The 22,171-nt window shown below is 35.0% G+C and overlaps 1 protein-coding gene across 4 annotated transcripts in view; it reads right to left on the bottom strand.

The window, feature by feature from the left end:
* Positions 1-1,419: 1,419 nt before the first annotated feature.
* Positions 1,420-22,171, bottom strand: part of ATG5 (autophagy related 5) — a 124,535-nt gene continuing 103,783 nt past the window's right edge. For 3 of the 4 annotated variants that reach the window (XM_059176972.1, XM_059176971.1, XM_059176973.1), the window contains 2 exons: positions 18,431-18,548; positions 1,420-1,899 (listed from right to left, as the gene is read on the bottom strand). In XM_059176972.1, the coding sequence (XP_059032955.1) occupies positions 1,763-1,899; positions 18,431-18,548 (255 nt within the window). In that variant the 3' untranslated portion in view covers positions 1,420-1,762. Of the gene's footprint in view, positions 1,900-18,430; positions 18,549-22,171 lie in introns of those variants that run through there. The other variant, XM_059176974.1, reaches the window with a different exon arrangement.

The raw sequence follows: 22,171 nt of genomic DNA, 5'->3' as shown, positions 1-22,171 counted from the left end.
TATGCTTACCGTTCTTACCACACTTTCTTCTTCACAGCTTAGCACTCCCTGGCATTTTGATCCTTTTTGTTCACTGAAGCTCACTTCAGTCTGTCAAAACATCAAGGGGGAAAACCCCCAAACTGAATAGACGAATAAACACTTTTAATGTGAACAATCATATTCAGATCAACCTCTTTTGAAAAAATACAAGTCAGTGGGTTTTTTGTCCTTAAGTAACTCAAATATTGTTATTTTTTTTTTTTTGCCTTTACTAAAATGGCACTTTCCATTTTATTGACATTTGCCAATGTTGAATTTTCTCACATGGGTACCTTGTTTTTCTTTTCGATTGAGGTTTAATCATTCCATTCCAGAATATCTGCTCTTTGCCTAACTTTATCTCCTTCTGTGAATAAATGCACTATTATTAATCAGTGGAAATGACAAAAGGAAAAAGGAAGCAGTGAGCACTAGCCGGCTCACGCTTGAACATTCGTACAATTTTTATAAGAAAAACATTCATGTTTATTATGGAATCTAAAACTATTATCGGATACTACTACATCTTTTAGCATATTCAAATGGGCCGACAGTCCATGTGGACAGCAAGCTCACAAGAAACAGTGCGATGCACAAGTAGGTTCAGCTGGTCGAATCCCAGCAGCGTGGTAATAAAGTGCAGCAAAAATTTCCTTACACTGAATAAGAACTCCAGGAACTTCTGAATATTTTTGGTAAAGTTGAGGAAAAGCTACTACAGTCAGGAGATCGATAATCTTTAAACTTCAAAGACCAGCTGCCAGGGGCCACAGTGAAATATTACACCAGAAGCCAATGAAAAACACTAGCTTGGAAAGGACTGGTTTTTTTCCAAAAGAGCGGAATTATCTTATATGGATGGTTAGCATACTATGATTTGACAGGCTTACAGTGATAAAACAGCAAAGATAAAGGATAACATTTAGCATGTAAAGAACATAGATTTAAAAAATCGGCAGCAAGAAATTCAACGACGGCTCCTGAGACAAGTAGTTATTCTACGTCCTCCATCTACTCCATGTCAATGACGACCCGCCTGAATGGTAACACAGAGTAAAAACAGTGATCTACTACTGTACGTGAGTCAGAAAGTACTGGAAAAGTGACAAAATCGTATGTTATTAAATGACAAAACATATTTAGAGGCTTTATTTAAAAATCTCTCACTGTTCATTATCAAAGTTACAAGATTGTTTGCATACCAATAGACAGACTGTAAACATAGGAAATTTTCATTAAGGAAAGATGGGTTTACTGTAATTGGATCTTTTACAAAAAATTACTGCAAGTTATTGATAACAGAATTTCTCTTTTACTTTCTTAAGTCTAATTCTCTAGAAAATTAAACCAATGTTTCCACTCCCTCGAGCTCAAGTTCAATCATGGTCATCGATCTCCTGTTAATCAGAAATACAAATCGAGTGGCACATATTTCCATTTTCTTCTTAGGCCAAAGGTTTCGGCTTCATTATATTTTACAAGAAAACAGAAGACTTGCAGTGGTCCTGTGAAGTCTTTCATGTCGCAGCTGAGGTTTAATGACGGCAGTGGAGGAAAGCAGTGGTGATGCAGAGTAAGACCAGCCCAAGTGCCCTTATCTGACATGGAATCATCTTCCTGTTTGGCTTGCAGTAGTGTTTCTGGTCAGGTTGCCTCCACCACACCTGATTGAAGCAAAAGGGTGACATGCTCTGGTAAATCCTGTTTAGGGGTGATTCCGCTCAGGCAGAGAGTTGATCCTTCAGTCTGTCGGTTGCGGGATGATACTAATATGAAGAAAATTATCCGGGTAGCTCAGATGTTCACTCAGCCACTGCAGAGGTGTTTCCAACATTGGCTCAATTCCATGAATCATCACCTGATTCTTTTTCTCTCCATCTATTCCAGGAAAGAAATCCAACAATAATCAGGAAGGGTCAAGACAGAAGAAAAAACAATCTGTTGCCTTTTGAGAATCCTTGGTGAGGTAAATGGGCTTAACAGCTTTAACAGGTTAAACCTGGTCTGTCTCCTGAGCAGGAAATGTGGACATGGAGAAAGTTCAAATGTTGCAATATGTATCACCCAAAACAGAAACCTGAGGGTTGCAATGAATTCTGATAAAAATTCTGTTGCTATATGTGAAAGTATTCATTCTTTCTTAATTACTGTGCTTACCTAAGATTGACGTTAATGAAACTATGGTGAAGAAAACAGCCCATTGTACCCACTGACCAAAATTTATTTTAGTTACACATTAAAAACTGTACCATATGGTTATTAAATATGGCAGGTGTATGAAGTAGGTCAATACATATTTAAAATATGTAAAATAGAAACATGACTAGAAATCATCAAGAATAAGATCAGTGTTTGGGAAGATGTTTAACGAAACAGATGGGAGCCCTAGGTTAATTTTCAATCAAATTGTTCAAATATGTATCAAAGTTTTAGAGACAGGGAGTTACAGTTCTAATAAGAAGGAACTAAGAGTCTGACTCAGGATTCCTATTTTAGAGTCATGAAAAGGGATTTCTGTTAACACCCATTTGCTAATTAAAAGGGTGCTGCAAATTCACACTCTTCTTTCAAATTCAAAATTTTCCACAGATTTAAGGTGCACTGTGTGTCTTTTATGATTCTGGTATGATGTACTGACAACTTTTATGGTAAACAGCAGTTCCCTCCTAACCATTTCGTTGGTTGTTATAGAAAAACAAAGAAAGCAAAACCAAATTCCCTTTTTGAGAGCAAAGGAAACAGAACCTTCAAGAACTTTGTGTCACTCATCTGGCACACTTCTTGGTTTGTCTCTGTTAATCTCTCCAAAATACAATGTCTAAACCTCTCAGTTTCCTGGAGACAAGAGTCAAGGAAACAAGGAGCTCATGGAACTGTATGAGAGGGAAATACCCTCTTTCCCCCACTTTCTGCTCTGTTCATCCCTAGTGCTCTCACATCCAGGCGAAATGGACTGATGAGGTATGAGGATAATGGCGTGGCAGACACCTGAAACAAGAGACCCTTTTAAAGAAATATTTAAACTCCCCCTTAGAAGTAGCACAGGTCCTGGGAGGTGACAGTCAACAGACTGACCATAAGAGAATACATAAAAACACTACAGAGAATTCATAAAATGATGCCAAATGTACAAAGCTAAAAAACACACTCTCGACCCCAAACATAGGCGAGCAGAAGTCCCAAAACAAACTCCTGAATCACTGCCATACTTGAAAGCAATTTTGGAAAAAGACATCGCCTCCTAATGCTTCTCATTTAAAAGAATCCAAACATAGTTTTTACACAGCTGCAATCACTGTTAATACAATGACTAATTTTCATAATGATGGGAATCATCTATAAATAAAAGATTTAGCAATATACAGAAGACTACAGAAAGCATGGTATTAGTACTATGAGAATATTTTAAATTGTTGGTATTCAAATGGACAAACCCTCAGCTATCTGGAATGATTCATTCTTTGTAAGTTCTAGATTGCCAAGGTTTCAGTGCATTAAATCTTTCTTAGAATATTTGAAAACATTTCCGGTATAGTTCTCTTCATATTCTTATGTATATTTCTTTGAAATATTTTAATATTCTCAGAATCTTCCTCCTACTTAGCACTGAGTCAAAAAATGAGAGTTCCTTATCTATAAAATTTTTCCTTAAGCCAGAGCTACTTTTGGATGCCATGAAACAGAGTATGAGAAACAAGTCTCAACTCAAGATCCAAAATGTTGTCCTTAAGCAGTACTTAAATGTCGGAGCAAATAAGGTATGGTGTACAATCCACTCGTGCACAGTGTGTTTGAAAGGTAAAAGAACAACCCTGTTACAGAAGGATCGCTGGGAGTCTGAGTTGTACAACATAAGGTGGAGAACTTATTCAAATACCTTATCAAACAAGCCTAATAAATCACGTACTCAGAGCCCTAAAAGGCAGCACAGACTCTCTGGTTTAAACTGGGGCCACTTTCAATATATAACATAAAAGTGTCACTAACTAAACCTTGACAACTATGGAAATGCATCTAGGACTATCATATTCCCCAATACAACAGTTTAAGATCTTGAATATGTATTTTGTCACTGCCTCCATTTATCCAAATACTTCAACTGTATACATTGATCTTTCTTGTTTTCGAACTTCCCCCATCAATACAACTGCCACCAGAGGAATACTCAGAATGGAACAGCAGTTCCCTTGGAACTCGTAACTGAAGTTTCCCTCCCATCACTATAACTCCAGCGCCGAGCACGGTGCCCAACACCTAGTAAATAGTTAATAAATGTTTTTATTGGATAAAACATTTTTGTTAAATGTTTGGATAATCTTGTTGCTGGCAGAAGGCACCACTAGAAGGCATTGCCAAAACTAATGTGTAGAGAACAGTTTCTGATGGTTGGCACTACTAAGTAGAAGAGCTCTACCTATAAAGGCTGTTTTGGTTATTAAAATAATATAAAGTCAAAATGTTTCCAGAGGAATTCCTCTTTCCAAAATGTTTCACTTAAATTTTTAAGCCTAATTATTTTAATTCATCTTGTAAATATAAGGATAGTCATTCATAAATACTTTGGGTTTGTAAATTAAGGATAAGCCAAGAAGCATATATGCTATCACCTGAACTCATGCTACCATAAAGGACAACAGAGCATGACTAGACATTTTGGTAATAACAGAACTAAAGAAACGAAGCAGTGAAAAATTAGCAAGATGTTTCTTGTTTTCCTAACAGTAGAAGGGAAACACTTATGATCTGTTAAAGTAAATTGTGTTTTTGGTAAATATGTTTTCATGTTTCAAAATGGGAATCTAGAATTTAATACTTGGGAACAAGAAATATCTCACTACAAAGCAAATGACTCAGGCGAAAAATGTTACACCACAACTCACCCACTCAGATTTTTTAAAAAAGTAGTCTGATGCTTTAAAAGTAGGTAAACATTTGAAACAGTAATCAAGTGAACTAGTTCTATATGAAATTCTCTCATACAGAGCACTTTAGGGGGGTAACTCGATTCTGATATAATTTCTAACTTCTGGAAAAGTTCCAAGAGTAGTACAAGGAATTCCTCTTCACCCAGATTTATCAACTGCTTACATTTTACCCATCTGCCTTATCGTTCTGTAGGCATACGATTATTTTCTTAATCACTTGAAAGTAAGTTAGAAATAGTGAGCCCTTTCCCCCTAAATGTTAGTGTGTACTTGCTAATAAAGATATTCGTTTACATAACCATGATATAGTCATCAAAATAAAAAAATTAACTTACATAAAACTGTGTAATCACTTCAAATTTTATCAACTATCCTAATTATTTTACTCACCTATCTAGAATCCAGTCCAGGAATCACACACGCATTTAACAGTGGATAGATTTTGCCTTTTTTAACCTTGATATTTTTTGAAAAGCACGTTTTTTTTTTTTGTAAAATGTCCATGTAGCAATTTTTAAGCCTAATTATTTTAATTCATCTTGTAAATATAAGGATAGTCATTCATAAATACTTTGGGTTTGTAAATTAAGGAAAAGGACAAAATAAAATCAGAGACACTATTTTCATTAGGTAGAGGAGGAATTCAATTCACTTTAAGAGTTAGATATTAAACCCCAAAAGATCATATATCAACTCAAAGAATATAAAATTTCATTTCTTATATTTATCTTACTTATATATCTAAGGGTTATAAAAGATAAAAATGTAAATATATCATATAATTTTATATTGTCATCCATAGCCTAATAAAAACAAACCCAATTCTTAACTGGCATCTACTTTAAAGTGAACATTTTTAGAGTTGTGTGACATTTTAAGAAAAATATATTTAGACAGATGTTGGTTGAATTATATATGGCAGCAAAAAGAAAATGTGTATTAGCCACACAAGTCATTAATAAAAATTATGAACTTAAAACAATGGTAACTTCTTATGTATATGTAAAAAAATTATACCTATACACAGTGTGTATGTATACCAAATATACACTATGAATATAACGATATACCGAATATAAATGAGACATGAGGGGACCTGGGTGGCTCAGTTGGCTGAGTGTCCAACTCTCGACTTTTGGCTCAGGTCATGATCTCAAGAGTTGTGAGACTGAGCCACAGGGGTCACGCTCCATGCTTGGAGTATGGAGCCTCCTTGGGATTCTCTCTCTCCCCCTCATTGACCCCCAAATAAACAAAATTTTAAAAATAACAAAAAGATTTAAAAAATATATAAATGAGCCTGAAAGGAATGAGGGCCAACACTGCACTGTTGGTTAAGGAGGTGCTACTGGAAGATGACCCTGGAGGCGGCAAGCTGAATTCCTGGTCAGGTCATGAAGGGCTCTGAGCAGGCCTCAGATCTCTTTCCGGGGGTCTCCTTACACATAAAATGAAGGTGTCTCTGTAGATCCACGGTTTGCAAACTGGCTGATGATCAGAATCATATGGGAGATTTAAAAATATATATATAAGCTGGGACCCTCTCCAGACCTTCTGAATCAACCTCTGGGATAAATATTCCCTTAAATAAATCTTATGACAATAAGGGTGTAGAATTTTTCCTTCAACAAAATCTTATGCAGAAAGTCGCCATATAATACAGGGGATGATGGGGTGGCTTTGGTTGATGTAGGATTGCGCGTCTCCCAAGTCCTGCTGCTTGCTGACTTACAACCCATGGTTCATTCCTGATATGACTCCATGGGTCAGTTTGTAAACCATGTTCTAGAATTGAGGATCACGATCAGGTCTTAGAGCTCTAGTCTTTTATGCTTAAATAGCAATAGTTCTTTCAGGTTCAAATTAGCATAATTCACTAGTTTTGAATTCTTAGGCAAATCACTTAATCTTCTGAGTCTTAGTTTCCTCCCCTCATTCTGTGAATAAAGAATTCCAGGGATGCCTGGGTGGCTCAGTTGGTTAAGTGTCTGCCTTCCGCTCAGGTCATGATCCCAAGGTCCTGGGTTTCAGTCCCACATCAGGCTCTGTGCTCAGCAGGGAGCCTGCTTCTCCCTCTGCCTGTTGTTTGCTCTCCTTGCACTCTCTCTCTCTCTCTCTGAGAAATAAATAAATAAATAAAATCTTAAAAAAAAAAAAATTAAAAAACAACAAAAAAAGGGTTCTAATCTCCAGGGTGGCATGGAGATTAAATGGGATACCCAAGGAGAACACTCAGCACACAGCCTAATACAAAGCTTGGACCTAGTAGACACCCAGTGAAATTAGGGACTTTCTTCCCCACTTCTCCCTCCTGCTCACTCCCTAAAAACACAAGAATGTTGAAAATTTAAAGCCAGTAAAATCAGTAAAGCCAAAAGACTAGTTTTTAAAAGATCATGGTTTAATAACAAGAAATAAACACTCATTGTAATTCTTTCCTGTATAAAAAGTTATGGTAATAAGGTAATTTTTTCAGTACTAAGATGTACCAAAAGACACATCAAAACCATGAATTCGATTATGTGATTAGCATGCAAAGGGCTGTGAGAATCTGGTCTAATGCAAATATACACTCTGAATTATTCAGTCCCATTATTATGTAGTGTGGCACATAAATTTTACAAATGTGCTAAACAAAAAGAAAAAGAAAAAAATGACAACAAAATGCAAAAACTCAATTATTATGTGAACAACAGAATGAATGACAGTTAAAAAAATTCCTTAAGCACTGTAAACCCTCTGAATTAAATTAGTAGTGCTCTCAAGATATATATTTAGTCAAGATATGTGTGTGTGTATATGTGTGTGTGTATATGTATGTATGTATATATATATCTATAGATATATATAGATATATATCACTGACAAGTCAAATGAGCCCTGCTGTACTACTGTTATGTTATTTAGTGGATTTTAGGTAATGTCCTTATTTTTTCTTTAAAGAGGAGAACATACAAATAAGGGGAAAAGACTTCCAAAATCTTCGTTATACATCTAAAAATATATCATAATTTGAGAACTGACCATATATGAGGAATCTGCCTTTTAGAGATTTCTATGAGCAATGGCTCAAATCCTCCCCATCTCGATCTACATTTTAGTCATTTTTTTGGCTAATTTTCAGTATGGAATATGACCTAAAGGTCTTTAAAAATAGGTTAGCTGAGATTCTAGAGAGATGCATGGGTTTCAATTTTACTTTTAATTAGTAATACTAAATATGTGAAATCTCCTTGAATTTAAAGGAAGCTAAAGAAATGGATGGTGTATCTTCAAAGATAAATGCTTTAATCAGAAAATTTCAGTCTAATTAATCTTTTTAGCGCATACCTGTAAAGATGGAATAGTAGAAATCTAAGGCTAAATGCTGTAACCACTGAGTTTAGCTTTGTGGTTTCACATTTATGTTTTGTAATTCAGCAGAAAATGACCTGATTTGTTATCTTGGAATGTATGATACTGAAGATAAAACTTTGGGAAAACACTTAATACTTCTGAAAAAGTTTTAAACAAATGAAGAGATGAGCTTCTGGATTACCACTAGTCTGAATGATTTTGTTCTGTCTGACAAATTCTTTAACCTCTGATATGTTCATTAGTAAACGCCAACTAATTGAATCCATCGACATGAAAAACCACAGGCAGAAATCTGAAGTGTATACATCATGCTGAAGGATTCTGACTCAGCCTCAGCAGTAACAGTCAGTGAGGTCAGGTCAAAGAGGGTTAAACCAAGCCAGGATATAGCCAAAGGAATACATCAAACGCTGATTTTAAAAGGGCAATTAATCTTAGACAGAAATGCTTCCTGGGGAATGAGATCTCAATCTTAAGAGCACACTACATGATGTAGCAGTAAAAATGAACATATACAAGCTTACAGAGCTTTTATCCTATGATCACAAACAGAAGGAGAGCGCTGTTTATCGGAGAAATACAAACCCATTTAAAAATACTTACATTAACTTCTTCCGGATCTATACTCACTTAGCAGTACAGGTCTTAATAAACATGTAATATCACAGTTAACATATACCACATATCTCTTTCCATGTGTAACTTTTATATTTTATATATCTTAAAAGTTATTTCTTCCCCAAATAGTTCCAGAGGCTTGGCTCTTAACATTCTAAATAAGATTTTCAAAACATGTCCATGTTAGTTCTTTCATGGACTTTTGCTTATAATCTTTACATTTCTTAATGAGGAAGACATAAACCAAACTTCAAACCAAAAAAAAAAAAAATCTGCTAAATAATTAAAAGAGAATTGTATTAAATTAAGAGACTGTAAGACTATCTTAATAAGCTGATTAAAAGTCTCCTGGTAATTAGATAAAAATGTGATAAAAGTCAGAAATTTAAACTTATTCTTCTAAACTCAAAAAATAAAATAAACTTTGAAAATATAGATTCAAATGTTTTTGATCTGCTTTCATAAAATGACCCAGTGTAATTCCGGTTGAGTGTAATAGGAACCATTAATATTTGTCAGGTATGAATTACAGGAGAGTTCATTGTTTTATTTAAAATATAAGCAATAATTACCGTTTATATATGGTCAGAATGAGGTCCCACAGAACTGTTTTAATGAAGAGATGACTAGCTTTTAATCACCTGGATGTGTTATTATTTTGTTAAGGGAATTTTATTTTGTAATGTTAAAGATGAAATATTAATTGTGTAAGTGTCTACACCCACTTTTAAAAAAATAAGGTTAATTCATTTAACTTCTTGAGATTTACATAAAGAACAATAATTGAGAGGAAATCAGAGGCATCTTCTGACAGGTACAGTAATCTCATTTCCACTCAGGGAGAATAAGAAAAATTAACAGTTTATTATTTCTTTGACTTCACAAAAGACATATGTCAGTCGACTAAGTCATTAACAGGTTCTGTATCACCAAGATTAGTCCATTCTGTCTATGTGATGGGAAAACACAAAGATGAAAGAAGAGTGAAACAGTCAAGGCAAAGAATTTCACTCATTTTAGTTTAGAATTTGATGGCAGAAAAGAAGGTATTAAAAGTACCAAGATTAAACTAAGCCTAACAAACTGCTTCTGTCCAATCTTAAGCACACTAGATTTTTACCCATGAGAGTTATATTTAAAAGAGCTTAAAAAAAAAAAAAAGAGCTTTTTGAACTCCCATTGTGAATGACACTATATCATTCTTTCACATAAAATATGCATCCGGTGAGGGAGAGAGAACAATGAGTGTCAGGACGAGACTGAAAGGGCGAGTGACCAGTGACCTAGTGCGGCAGGCCAGACTCACAGTATCTCAGCAGAGCTATGAATGGGCCTTCAATGATTACTTGTGGATTGCCGAAACTTCAATTAAATGTGGGAACTACTGCTCAGGGTCTTCAATGAAAAACTTTCACTAAGAGCACCACTTTCAGACACCTCTGCCTTAAGATTTTTTTCGTCAAATGTATCTTAACAAGTGTATGATAACTGAGCTGGCTACTGAGATTAAGTAGATGCCCTAGCTTCTTTCTTTCTTGCCAGGGTCAGATTTCTGGCATATGCTAATCATTTACTAAAAAAAAAGTACAAACCAGTGACCCAGAACTCTTGCCATAATCTGATTATATATAAGCAGTTACACTATCAGTTTATATTTTATCATAAATTTATACCTTCTGTGAACACGTCTAGTATCAAGTACCTGTCTGTGTAGAGTGGGATTATCAATAAACAAGAAAATAGTGCTTCTTTCTAACTCTATTTTATAAATTTCCTAAGAGAACAGTTCTTTATTAAAAAAAAATTAACAAAACTGCAGGAAAAAAATGTTAACTATAAGACCTTGGAAAAATATGATTATGAAATCTCATTTAAACAAATACTTTGTTTAAGCCCTACAACCATCCTATGAGGCTAGTAGCAGGAATTATCCTTATTTTATAGAATAAGAAAACTGGATCTGTTTAAAAAAAAAAAAAAAGAAAAGAAAAGAAAGAAAAAGAGAAAGAAAAAACAAACAACGAAGCGATCTTCCAAATGAGTATGAAGGTACAAAGGGATACTACAATGAAAATAAACTCTAAATGAGTGAAAAAAGAAGTACTGAAATTGAAAAACCTATTGTTCTTACTCTTAAACCCTCATTCTGATGCAATTTGGGGGTTTGCAGGGTTTAGGTTTCTGTGGCATGAATTTGAGAACTGAAATACCACCCCTTATGGAGGGGGTCAGCGTCAGCATGCCGACAGAAGTGCCCACTTCTGGCTCAAGCCTCAAATCACAAGGTATCAATCCACCAACTTCAATTCTAACACTCAAAGGATCTGCCTCCTATGAATAATATGAGATTTAGATGTTTCTTTCTCTAACTGCTCTATGTCTGGATAAAAATTTTAACATCAAATAGTTAATTCACTTTATAAACAACCTAATCTTATGTTAGAGTGAATGAGAAAAAGGTGAGTGTACCATCTTCTTTTACTTTTTGTAAAAAACTATTCCACTGTTTTTCTCCTACAAATAAAGCATTATAACTGTTTCTAATATTTTATTTCTTTCAGAGAGAGAGAGAAAGAGAATGAGCAGGGGGAGTGGCAGAGGGGGAGAAGCAGACATTTAATCTTACTAAATGAGCCATCCAGACGCCCCTAAAGTAACAATTTTTTAAGTAAGACGACCCAAATGGGGTATAATTACCCCTAACCCTAGTTGTTGACATTATCTTCCAATGTACTAACCAAGCAAATAGGTCAATCACTTAGCTCCTCAGTGCTTTCTGCACATTTCTGACATCACTGAAAATTTTCTTCATGTGTATGGGAGAGAAGTTGAAAAATCTGGCTAGTCAATCTTTCAGAAAATAGAGTAGGGAAATTTTGGACGATCATTTTAGACCTGGCAACTTGCCCCTGGGTAGCCCCTACACAGAGGGATTCTATTTCTATGGTGCTCAGGCGGTATGTCTGACCTGTTCTCTCCTTTTCATCTAATTTCTGCTCATCTTTTAAGACAGCTTAGTCTTCACTACCTCATCCAGAATAGATAAGAACAATTCCAGGGGCTTCCTAAAATTCTTTGCATATCTTCATTCGTGCACACACCACATGTGGGCATCTTTCTGCCCATTCCAACTGTATCAAAGTTTCATAAAAGCAGGAACTACGTCTCACACCTCTTACTGTGTCCAGCGCCAGAAGTCAGTATGACGCAAAGGAAATGACTGACAAAAAATAAAGTCCACAACATCAAATGGAAACCAAAAGTTAAATGGGAGTTGGGAAGGGTCTGAAGGAGTAAATAAATTCCCAGGAAGCAAAGCAGAAATGGAAATGCAAAGAGCCAAGCGGCCAAAGGGCTGTACTTGTTGGTAAGAAAGATGCGGGAACCTTCACTGATTTGCCATGGCATGTAAGCCTTTCCCTACACATACACTCTATCTGTTCCCCAGCCCAACTGTGACAGTTGTGATCACCCACAACCCTGACATAAACTTACCAAAGTAAAAACAGACATTTTTATTCTCAGAAGCCTAACTTTGAAGGTTCTTATATATTACATTAGAAAACTGGGAAATAAAATGATTGGGCAAAGGTATTTTGTATTCTCTAAAGTAAAAGAATAATAGCTATGTTTTTAAATTTTTGTTGTTACTTTTTTGTAAGTTGTTTTTAATGAACAAAGAAAGAAGTATTTCACTTCAGGTCTGGTACAGAAGCTTAGCTCTGAGTCATTTTAACTACAGCTGACACCATGAAAAAAATTTACCTGAGCTCACCTTTGGTTACTGCCTGTTACCTTTAATTTGGCTAACTCCTCTAGCCACTTACAAAACAAAACAAAAAAGGGAACACACAAAGCAGCTCATCATTAGTTACTCCACAAGAACAATGACCTAAAGCACGTCTTCATAAATATTAGCACATTCTACTTTCATATGATGAAATAAGGCAAAATTCCTTCATGCATGAATCACTAGTTGTAAGGAGTAGTAGACAATGGTGCCACATAACATTTATGAAGTACTTTCTCTTTTTATCATGTGATGACAGCCAGTTCTTATCCACACACACCCAATCTTACAATCTTTCGCTTTCAACTGAAGTCGGGCACAGGTGTTTCAAAATGCTTCACATTTGTCAATACCACAGGTGTAATGAACCAGACAGTAAACAGTTCTTTACTGAAACAGTGACTTTATGTTTTGGACACTCACTCCCCACAGATCCCAAAACGACGGTTATTTTCCAGTATGAGGTTACAAAAGGAGAGGCAAACGCAAGTTTTTCCAAAGATAAGATACTGGTGTTAGAAATGTGGCCTCCTTTGGTATGAAAGGTACTATCAAAAGTACCTCAAAAGTAGAGATGCTATTTATATCATTTCAATGAAGCATGTGTACGTATGTGTGTACTCCAGTAGATGCAAGCGTGCGACAGCTAGGAAGAAGTCGGTCACAAACATACCCTCCTATAGCATCTGAAATTGCCTAAAAGGCAGATTTATAGATTACAGTTTTGAGTGGCTACCTCACTGGTCCCCTTCAAAAAAAATGTAAGGGAAATCACATTGTCTATTCTCCAGGGATGGATGTACAGGTTGGGCAGCCTACAAATTCAGGAGAGAATAAAGAGCCTTTAAAAGAGTAAAACACTTCACAAATCTGTGTGCCATTATTGTGCAGGGCCACACTAATCTTGTATGTATTGTTGTTATCTGGGTGTAGGAATGGCAAAAGAGCACGAATGTACATTTTGACAAAGTGCGCCAGCTCAAAGCACGTGACTATTTTTTATTTTCATGTCTTATCGTCACAGCCACCATTTTATAAGTTCAACAAGAAAGTGGCCAGAATTATATACAGGAACATTAAAAAGAACAAAATGGGCAAAACAACAAGTGTTCAGTTCAGGTTCCTAAGATCATACCAGTAAATACTGTAGGGGCATGAGGGCAAGATCTGGTACTAAAACATAAATCACAGAATAAAGAGTTAGAAAAAAGCAAACATTTCAAAATGTTATTTTAAACTAAACAAGAAAGTTAAAAAGTTGAAGTGAAAATGAAAACAAATGGAAGCATGCTAAGGCAAACAAACAAACAAACCAGGAGATGGAGATCTGAGTTCTAAACCTAGTTCTAAACCTAGTTCTGCAACTAAGTTAAGAGACCCTTAGCTACTCATCTAAGAAATCAAGAGACTAAACTAAATTAACTTTAAGGTTCTATAATTAAAGATTCTTTAAAGATGTCAAATAATAGAATTAACACCCAACCAATTTCTTCCTATTCTGTAGTAAATCTCCCCTCATCACTCTGTGTTTTTGCTAATTTTGCTGCTGGCTGGGACATACACCATTACAGTACATTCTTCTTCCAAGGGTTTGGGTTTCTTTGTGATGTTCTCACTCAGTAGGCATGGATCTTACTTTATTTTTTTAAGGATTTTATTTATTTGACAAAGAGAGACAGCAGCAAGAGCACATAACAGCAGGGGGAGCAGCAGGGAGAGGGAGAGGGAGAAGCAGGCTGCCTGCTCCCAACTTGGGGCTCAATCCCAGGACCCCAGGACCATGACATAAGCTGAAGGCAGACATTAACCGACTGAGCCACCGAGGTGCCCCAGGCAAGAATCTTATAAAGAAGTAAATTTTAAATGACAGAAATTTTTTAAAGTATATTGTCAAAAATATATATAAGAAAAGAACAATAAAGGGGCACCTGGGTGGGTCAGTTCGTAAACTGACTCTTGATTTCAGCTCAGGTCATGATTTCACGGGTCCTGGGATTGAGCCCTGTGTCAGGCTCCATGCTGGGTGTGGGGCCTGCTTAAGAATCTCTCTCTCTCTCCCCCTGCTTCATGCTCTTAAAAAAAAAAAAAAAAAGAACAGTAACGTAGCTATTTCAATATAAACTTAAATTTCAATAGCTCTTTTTTCTTTTTTAACTGAAGTAGAGTTAACATACAATATTCACTGTGTATATTGTGATTCAATATACACAGTGAATTCAACATTTATATACATTAGGAAATGATAACCACGGTAAGTCTAGGTACCATCTGTCACCATATAAAGTAATTTCAATTACTCTTAGTTGATAAAAGCATTTTTTAGTGTTCCTTAAGATACTACAAAGTACTAAAAAAGAACGAAAAATACAGTACAGAGTAATGAGTCACTGAAAGCCAATGCTTGCAGAGGGGACAGGTAGGAAGTGTATGAGTCTCATTTGTGTTAGCAATAAAAATGATTAATATCTTAATTATACTTCAAATGGAAAAACTATATTCCTAAATCCTTAAGAATGGGGTAAAACAGACATTAAACAGACTTAAAAAGAAAAACAAAAAATCAACCCTTACAGGTTGGAGAGAATGAAATAGAATGGTAAGATTATTCCTGAATCAACAGAAGTTATTAGGAGTTTCTCAGTGAAAGTTTCTGTAACCTTTGTTCAAAAATAGAAGTTTACTTAAATAGCTCTATAAGAAAATACAGGAAAATGGCAATACTGTTGTCCCTGGAGAGGGAAACTGAATTAGGGTTTGGTAGATATAGGTAGGCCGAAAGACTTTTCAATAAATTCTTTTATATACTTTCTGGTTTTGGAAAAATATAAAATTTTAAAAATTATTTAACTGAAGATAATACATAAAAAACTTTAACAGGGCCTCATCAAAATTAAATACTTTTACTTTTCAAAAGAAAATTAAGACATGTCATAAACTGGGAGAAAATAATTACAAATCATATGTCTGATAAAGACATATCCTGGGGTGCCTGGCTGGCTTAGTGGAAAAAGCAAGTGAATCTTGATCTCAGGGTTGTGAGTTCAAGCCTCATGTTGGGTATAGAGATTACTTAAATAAATAAAACTTAAAAAAAAAAAAAAAAAAAAGACTTGTATCCAGAATATACAAATAACTCTCAAAACTCAGTAATAAGATGAAAACTCCATGAAAAAATGAGAAAGGCATCTGAACAGACGTTTCACCAATATATCCACAAAAAATAAGCACATGAAAACATACCCAACATCATTAGTCATTAGGGAAATAAAAAATAAAACCAAGAGATACCACTGCACAACCAATAGGATGGCTATAATAAAACAAAAAAATGTCAAGGATACAAAGCTGGTAGGACTGTATCAGCCAGCCACTTTGCCAAAGTTTAGCAGTTTCTTAAAAAATTAAACATAAATCTATCGTGCAACTGAGCAATTCCATTCCCAGGAATCTACTCAAGAAACATGTAAATATATGTCCACAAAAAACCTGTATACAAATGTTCTTATCAGCATTACACATAAATGTGAAAATCTGGAAACAATCCAAATACCCAAATACCCAAAATATGATACACATACCTAACTGAATATTCAGTAATAAAAAGGAACAAACTACTGATATATGCTACAATATGGATGAAACCCAGAAACTTTACACTAAGTGAAAAAAAAAAAAAAAACAGTTGCAATCTCACATGACTCACATGATTGCATTTATGCAAAATATCCAAAAGAGGTAAATTACAGAGATAGAAAACAGACCAGTAGTTGTCTACAACGGGCAGTAGGAGCAGAGATTAGCTGCAAACAAGCACAAAGGAATTTTTGAAGTGACAGAAATGTTTAAAACTAGATTATGGTTATAGCTGTACAACTTATAAATTTATTAAGACTAAAATTTGAAGGCACAAACAATTATCTAACTGAAACTCTTACTGAAAACTAAAATTACACAGCAATAAAGATAGACTACGATTCTTCAACAGTATTAAAATCAAGTTAATGTTAACTGTGCTTGCCATGATTTGGTTTCAGGTAATGACACAAAGAAAGAATTCAGTATGTGAAATACTGAGTCAACATTTTTACCCTAGCACGAGAGATAGGAGAATGTGTAAGACACCATTTGTGCACACTAGAACAGCTAGATACAGGAATGTATGTCCAGGAAAGGCAAGCACGTTTGATTAAGGGAAAAAGTTATAGTCATAGACCAAATGACTTATTTTGAGTTCTATATTCTTTGTTTAATCATTTAGGCTGAAATATCAAATTCCCCTAGTTCCACTATGTTTCCAATTGGTGGTTGTTAGGCAAACTATTTCCTTAGACACTACATGCTTCTTGAACTGTGTGATATAGTTAATTAGTCACATAAGTAATAATATAGTCACCCAACTTACAATATGTTAATAAGAAACATACCATTATCTACTGAAGTTATACTGTTACAATATTAATATATTTATTAATGCCTTACCTCTTTCCATAAAGGATATAAAGTAGCAAGTTTAAAAATTTCTCTATATAACAAATAAAATCTGTATAACATATTAATAAATATAGTAACAGTCCACTGAAATTTCCCCAATAACCTGGTAATAAATAAAACTATGATTGCAAGTCATTCAGTAATAGGGTGATGATCAAATCACAGTATGTTGATATGAAGGACCATAGTGCTGCTATTTAAAAAACAGCTTTTTTAAAAAAAATTTTTTAAAGATTTTATTTATTTGTTTAAGCAAGAGATTGAGCGAGGAAAAGGTCAGAGGGAGACGCAGACTCCCCATGGAGCTGAGAGCCTGATGTGAGACTTGATCCTGGGACTCCAGGATCATGACCTGAGCTGAAGGCAGTCGCTTAACCAACTGAGCCACGCAGGCGCCCTAAAAAACAGCTTTAAAGTATTCTTACTGACTAAAACTATGCTCATGTTGTGCTAGGTTAAAGATGAGGCAGGAAATACAATTTTACAAACACATACACACCCTTCCCAAATACTCAAGTGTCCATATGCATGTGTGTGTCAGCTGTGGGCTCTGTGAGTTAGGGGATGATAGGATTTTTCTTTTTTTATTGTTTCTGCATTTTCTTTGTGTTCCTTATATTGCAATTAAGAAAAACAGAATTCAGCAATTTTTATGTTTTTCCCTTTGCCTACAGGAAATTAACTTTAACCTAAGCTACAAAACGAGGACTATGAAATAGGTAAGTTCTTAATTGCACATGTGAAATGTCAATGCCTAAGCGAACAATGCTGAAACATTAGGAAGTGGTAGAAAATCCAAACAAAATACTTATTCTGTTATCCAGCATTCTGAACTTTAAAATATTAACCAAAGGTAAGAAATTTTTTTTTTTACTATCTCTTATTCTTTTAAAATGAGGAGACACAATGCAAAATGTAAAATAGTATTTACCAGAACTGAACCCACAAATGAAAGACCCAGGGTACCAGAGTGGTAAGAGAGTAATTAAAAAGTAGTATTATTTTATTTTGCCAGAGAGAGTCAATTCCTTATTTTGTTAGTGTCAGTAATTTATAAAGTATTAAATTAAATATTAAGTGCTTCTGTTTCAAAAGATTGTTTCCTATGAGATAATGAAAATATTTTCCTGAAGTAACCAGTAAATGTTATTTATAAATGCAGAATGCTTATGTTATACCTCAGTAACAAGAAGAAATGAGTAATGTTTTACTGTTGCTGACATATTACCTTCAGGAGCAAGTGCAGAAGGACAAACTTCTTTGAGGAGATCGCCTAGTGTATGCAACTGTCCATCTGCAGCCACAGGACGAAAAAGCTTCTGAATGAAAGGTCGTTCAGTTGTTGTCTATTTGAAAAATGAAAAAAAGAATTCCAACAATTACGTCTTTGTTGCTATGAATTAAAATTAAGAGATCAGAAATTTAAAGCTGCCATCCGATGACTTCTGATACAATGTAATCAGAAGCATATAATATCACAGATGTGGTAATATTATAAAAAATGCTTAACATAAAATCAAGTAAATCTAATCATGAGGAAGCAATCAGACAAATCCAAAATGTGTGACATTCTAAAAATAAGTGGCCAAAAAAGGAAAGAAAAGGAGAGAAAAGAAAACATAAGACAACTGGTTTCAGTTCTTCAAATAATTCAAAGGCAGAACAAAACAATACAAAAAGTTTTAAAAAGACTGGTGAGATATAAAAACTAAATACAAAAATAAATCTTGATTGAATACTGGGTTGGAAGGAAAAATCAGCTATAAAAGATATTTGGAATAACTGAGGAAATGCAGAATGAGCATTAGATAGTATTACTGAATTAATGTCAAATTCTTAATGGTTGTAAGGATAATGGTTATAAGGACAACATCCTTTAAGAAGTTCATGCTTACATATTTGGGGATGAGGAGCCATGCTGTCTGTCTGAAACATACCTTCAAATGGTTGGGAGAGAGTGCACGTGAGCGGCACATGAGTGCAAATGTGGGAAAATGTTAACTGGTGAATCTAGGTGAATGGTATACAGTTTTAGTTGTTTTATTATTTTTTTCTCTACATTTGAAAATTTTTAAGAAACAGATTCATAAATAAAGAACAAACTGATGGTTGCTTGAGGGGAGTAAATGGAGGAATGGGAAAGTGGATGAAGGGGAGTGGGAGATACAGGCTTCCAGTGATGGAATGAAGTTACAAGATACAAGGTGCAGCACGGGGAACAGAGTCAACGGTACTGTAATAGTGTTATGTGGGAACAAATGGTAACTACATTTGTGGTGAAAATCGCATAATGTATAGAGTTGTGAAATCATTATGTTGTACACTTGAAATTAATGTTAACGGTGTATATCAACTCTACTTCAATTTAAAAAATTAAAAAGAAAAATAAAAAAAATTCAAAATACCAGATATAGTATTTCCTTTGACAACTGTGATTAGCACTATGTCATAACTTACTGCTAATAATCTCAATGTATTGCCCACTTTTAAAATTCAGTTTCATTTATAGGAGCATAACAATGATGAGGAACGCCTCATGACACACAGTGCAGAGGCCCTGGAATCAGCCAGTGTATGAACAGCACTACCACTTATGTACTTTATGATTCTGCATCAAGTTTGTTGTAGAAAAGAGTGATGAACTATGTATGCCAAGCACACAGAAAGAGACACAGAGAAAGAAGATGAATGAATTAATGTTAAAGATAATAAACACCCTGCCCCCAAATGCTATTTCATTTTAAGATGTTAAGTTTTCATATTTTAAGTTTCCAGGCATTATAAAAACCATAAAAACATATAAGAAGAGAGCAGTGCTTTATATAAGTATCCATATCTATAAGTAATTATACTCATATACTCATATTTACATATAGTATTTTAAAAATTTTTTACATTTTTAAAATAAATATTCATATAGTGTTTATGAGAAAATGATTCAAATTCCTAAACATTGAAGACAAGTTTGCTTGTTTTTTTTTTTAATCACAGAGGTAAAGCTCAATTATAATATGTCACTATTATAGATCTGGTATAAAAAATAATCTGGTTTTAAGTATGGTCATAAAATAAAATGTAAGAAAAAGAGACATGATACAAGCTTGTGAGCTACCTTTCCCAGTTTTTTTTTTTTAAAGTAAGCTCCACACCCACAATGGAGCCTAAGGCTGGGCTCAAACTCACTCCCCTGAGATCAAGATCTGAGCAGAGATCAAGAGTTGGAGGACACTTAACTGACTGAGCCACCCAGGCACCCTTACCCTTCCCAGCTTTACACTATGTATTCAGTGGAAACATAAATAAATGTTAAGAACTGTATTCCAATAATAGTTAAGTATCTGTGGTAAGTATGTAAAAAAGCCTTGATACTTGATAAACTCTTGGCAATTAATATGCACTGAATATAAAGCAATTCATTTCACTAACTGAACTCATTATGGGTTTTTAAAAACAGTATGACTGATATCCTTCAATTTGGGAAGTTCATACATTTCACTCAAGATGAAACTGAGAACAATGTGATGAACAATCAAAGATTAACTATGTGAAGATAATAAGGGTTTGGGGAGTTCAGAGAAGAAATAAGTGAACAGAGGAGTGCAGTAGTAATTTAAAATAGCCACCACACACTTAGGGCTTTCTATCTTGCAGGCAATGAAGAGGCTTTTAAGACTTTTTAGCAAAGGAAGTGACGTGATGAAAGAGGCTTTTTCTGAAGGCTAATGGAAAGCAGCACAGTGTACGATGACTTGGTTAAGAGGTAACATCAGGAAGACGGGTGAGAGGCTGTCTGAGTGATGCAAGCATATGTGATGACAACTGGGGCTAAGTCAGAGAAAAAGGAGGGTCAGGACTATAACCCCAATTTAAAAAAAACAAAAAAGTTAAAATGTATCATCCATAGTCAGAGCTGAAAACACTAGGATTTTCAGCAAAGTCAAAAAAACTTTTTAAGATTCATTCCCCTCCCCTACTTAGTGAAAAAAATCGTGAGGTGAATACTTATAATACAACATATTATAACAACCTGAAAACAATAGGCTAAAAAGGCGCTAAGTGGGCTTAGCGAGATATTAAAAAACAGAAAGCGTCTTCCTCTCTTATTGCTAGAAAAATGGCCTACAATCTCCCTGCAGTTCTCTTTTTTCTATTCTCCCAAGTATAGATACTTATACATGCAAATCTGAGCAGTGATAATAAAGGTGTAACTTCAACAACCTTTATAATGATGTTATTTGCTTGGGTGGAGGAGAAAAGGCTTGTACTATTACACAATCTAAGTCCATTCTGTAGCACAGTAAGCAAGAAAACTCTCATTAAAGTGCTATTTCTCATGTAACAAAAACCTTACTTTAAAAGAACAATTAGGGACACCTGGGTGGCTCAGTCAGTTAAGCTGCTGCCTTCGGTTCAGGTCATGATCTCAGGGTCCTGGGATTGAGTCCTGCATGGGGCTCCTTGCTCGGCATCGAGCCTGCTTCTCCCTCTGCCTGCTTTGCCTGCTGCTCCCCCTGCTTGTCGTGCGCTCTGTCTCTCTCTGGGACAAATAAATACATAAAATCTTAAAAAAATAAACATCTATTCAATATTTATCTGACTTCCTTTATATTCTTAGTCCTTAAAATTTAGTAACCCAGAAAAGAACAGTTAAATGTCTGAGTAAGTTACACCAAAGATTATGAAAACGACTCAGTTTCGGGAGTTACTGCCCTTAAAACAAAAACCCTCCACAGAGAGATCATACATTCAAGTACTGTACAGAGGTTCGGGAGGGCAATGGGAAGGGAGGGTAGTTTCATGCAAATCTCTTGGCAGATCTCATTAAACCTGAGCTGAAGTTCAGCAGAGAAGACTAAATTATGCTAGAAGTATTTAAAAGCTATCTTCCTCCTGAAATAGCAAGAATTTTAAAGATAGAAAAAACTCCACCAACATGAATTCTGCCAACTTTTATTTAGTATACATGAAA

Source organism: Mustela lutreola, chromosome 6 (assembly GCF_030435805.1).
Source record: "Mustela lutreola isolate mMusLut2 chromosome 6, mMusLut2.pri, whole genome shotgun sequence".
NCBI lineage: Eukaryota > Metazoa > Chordata > Mammalia > Carnivora > Mustelidae > Mustela > Mustela lutreola.
Note: the sequence above shows the minus strand (reverse complement) of the source record. Positions and strands in the feature narration are given on the sequence as shown.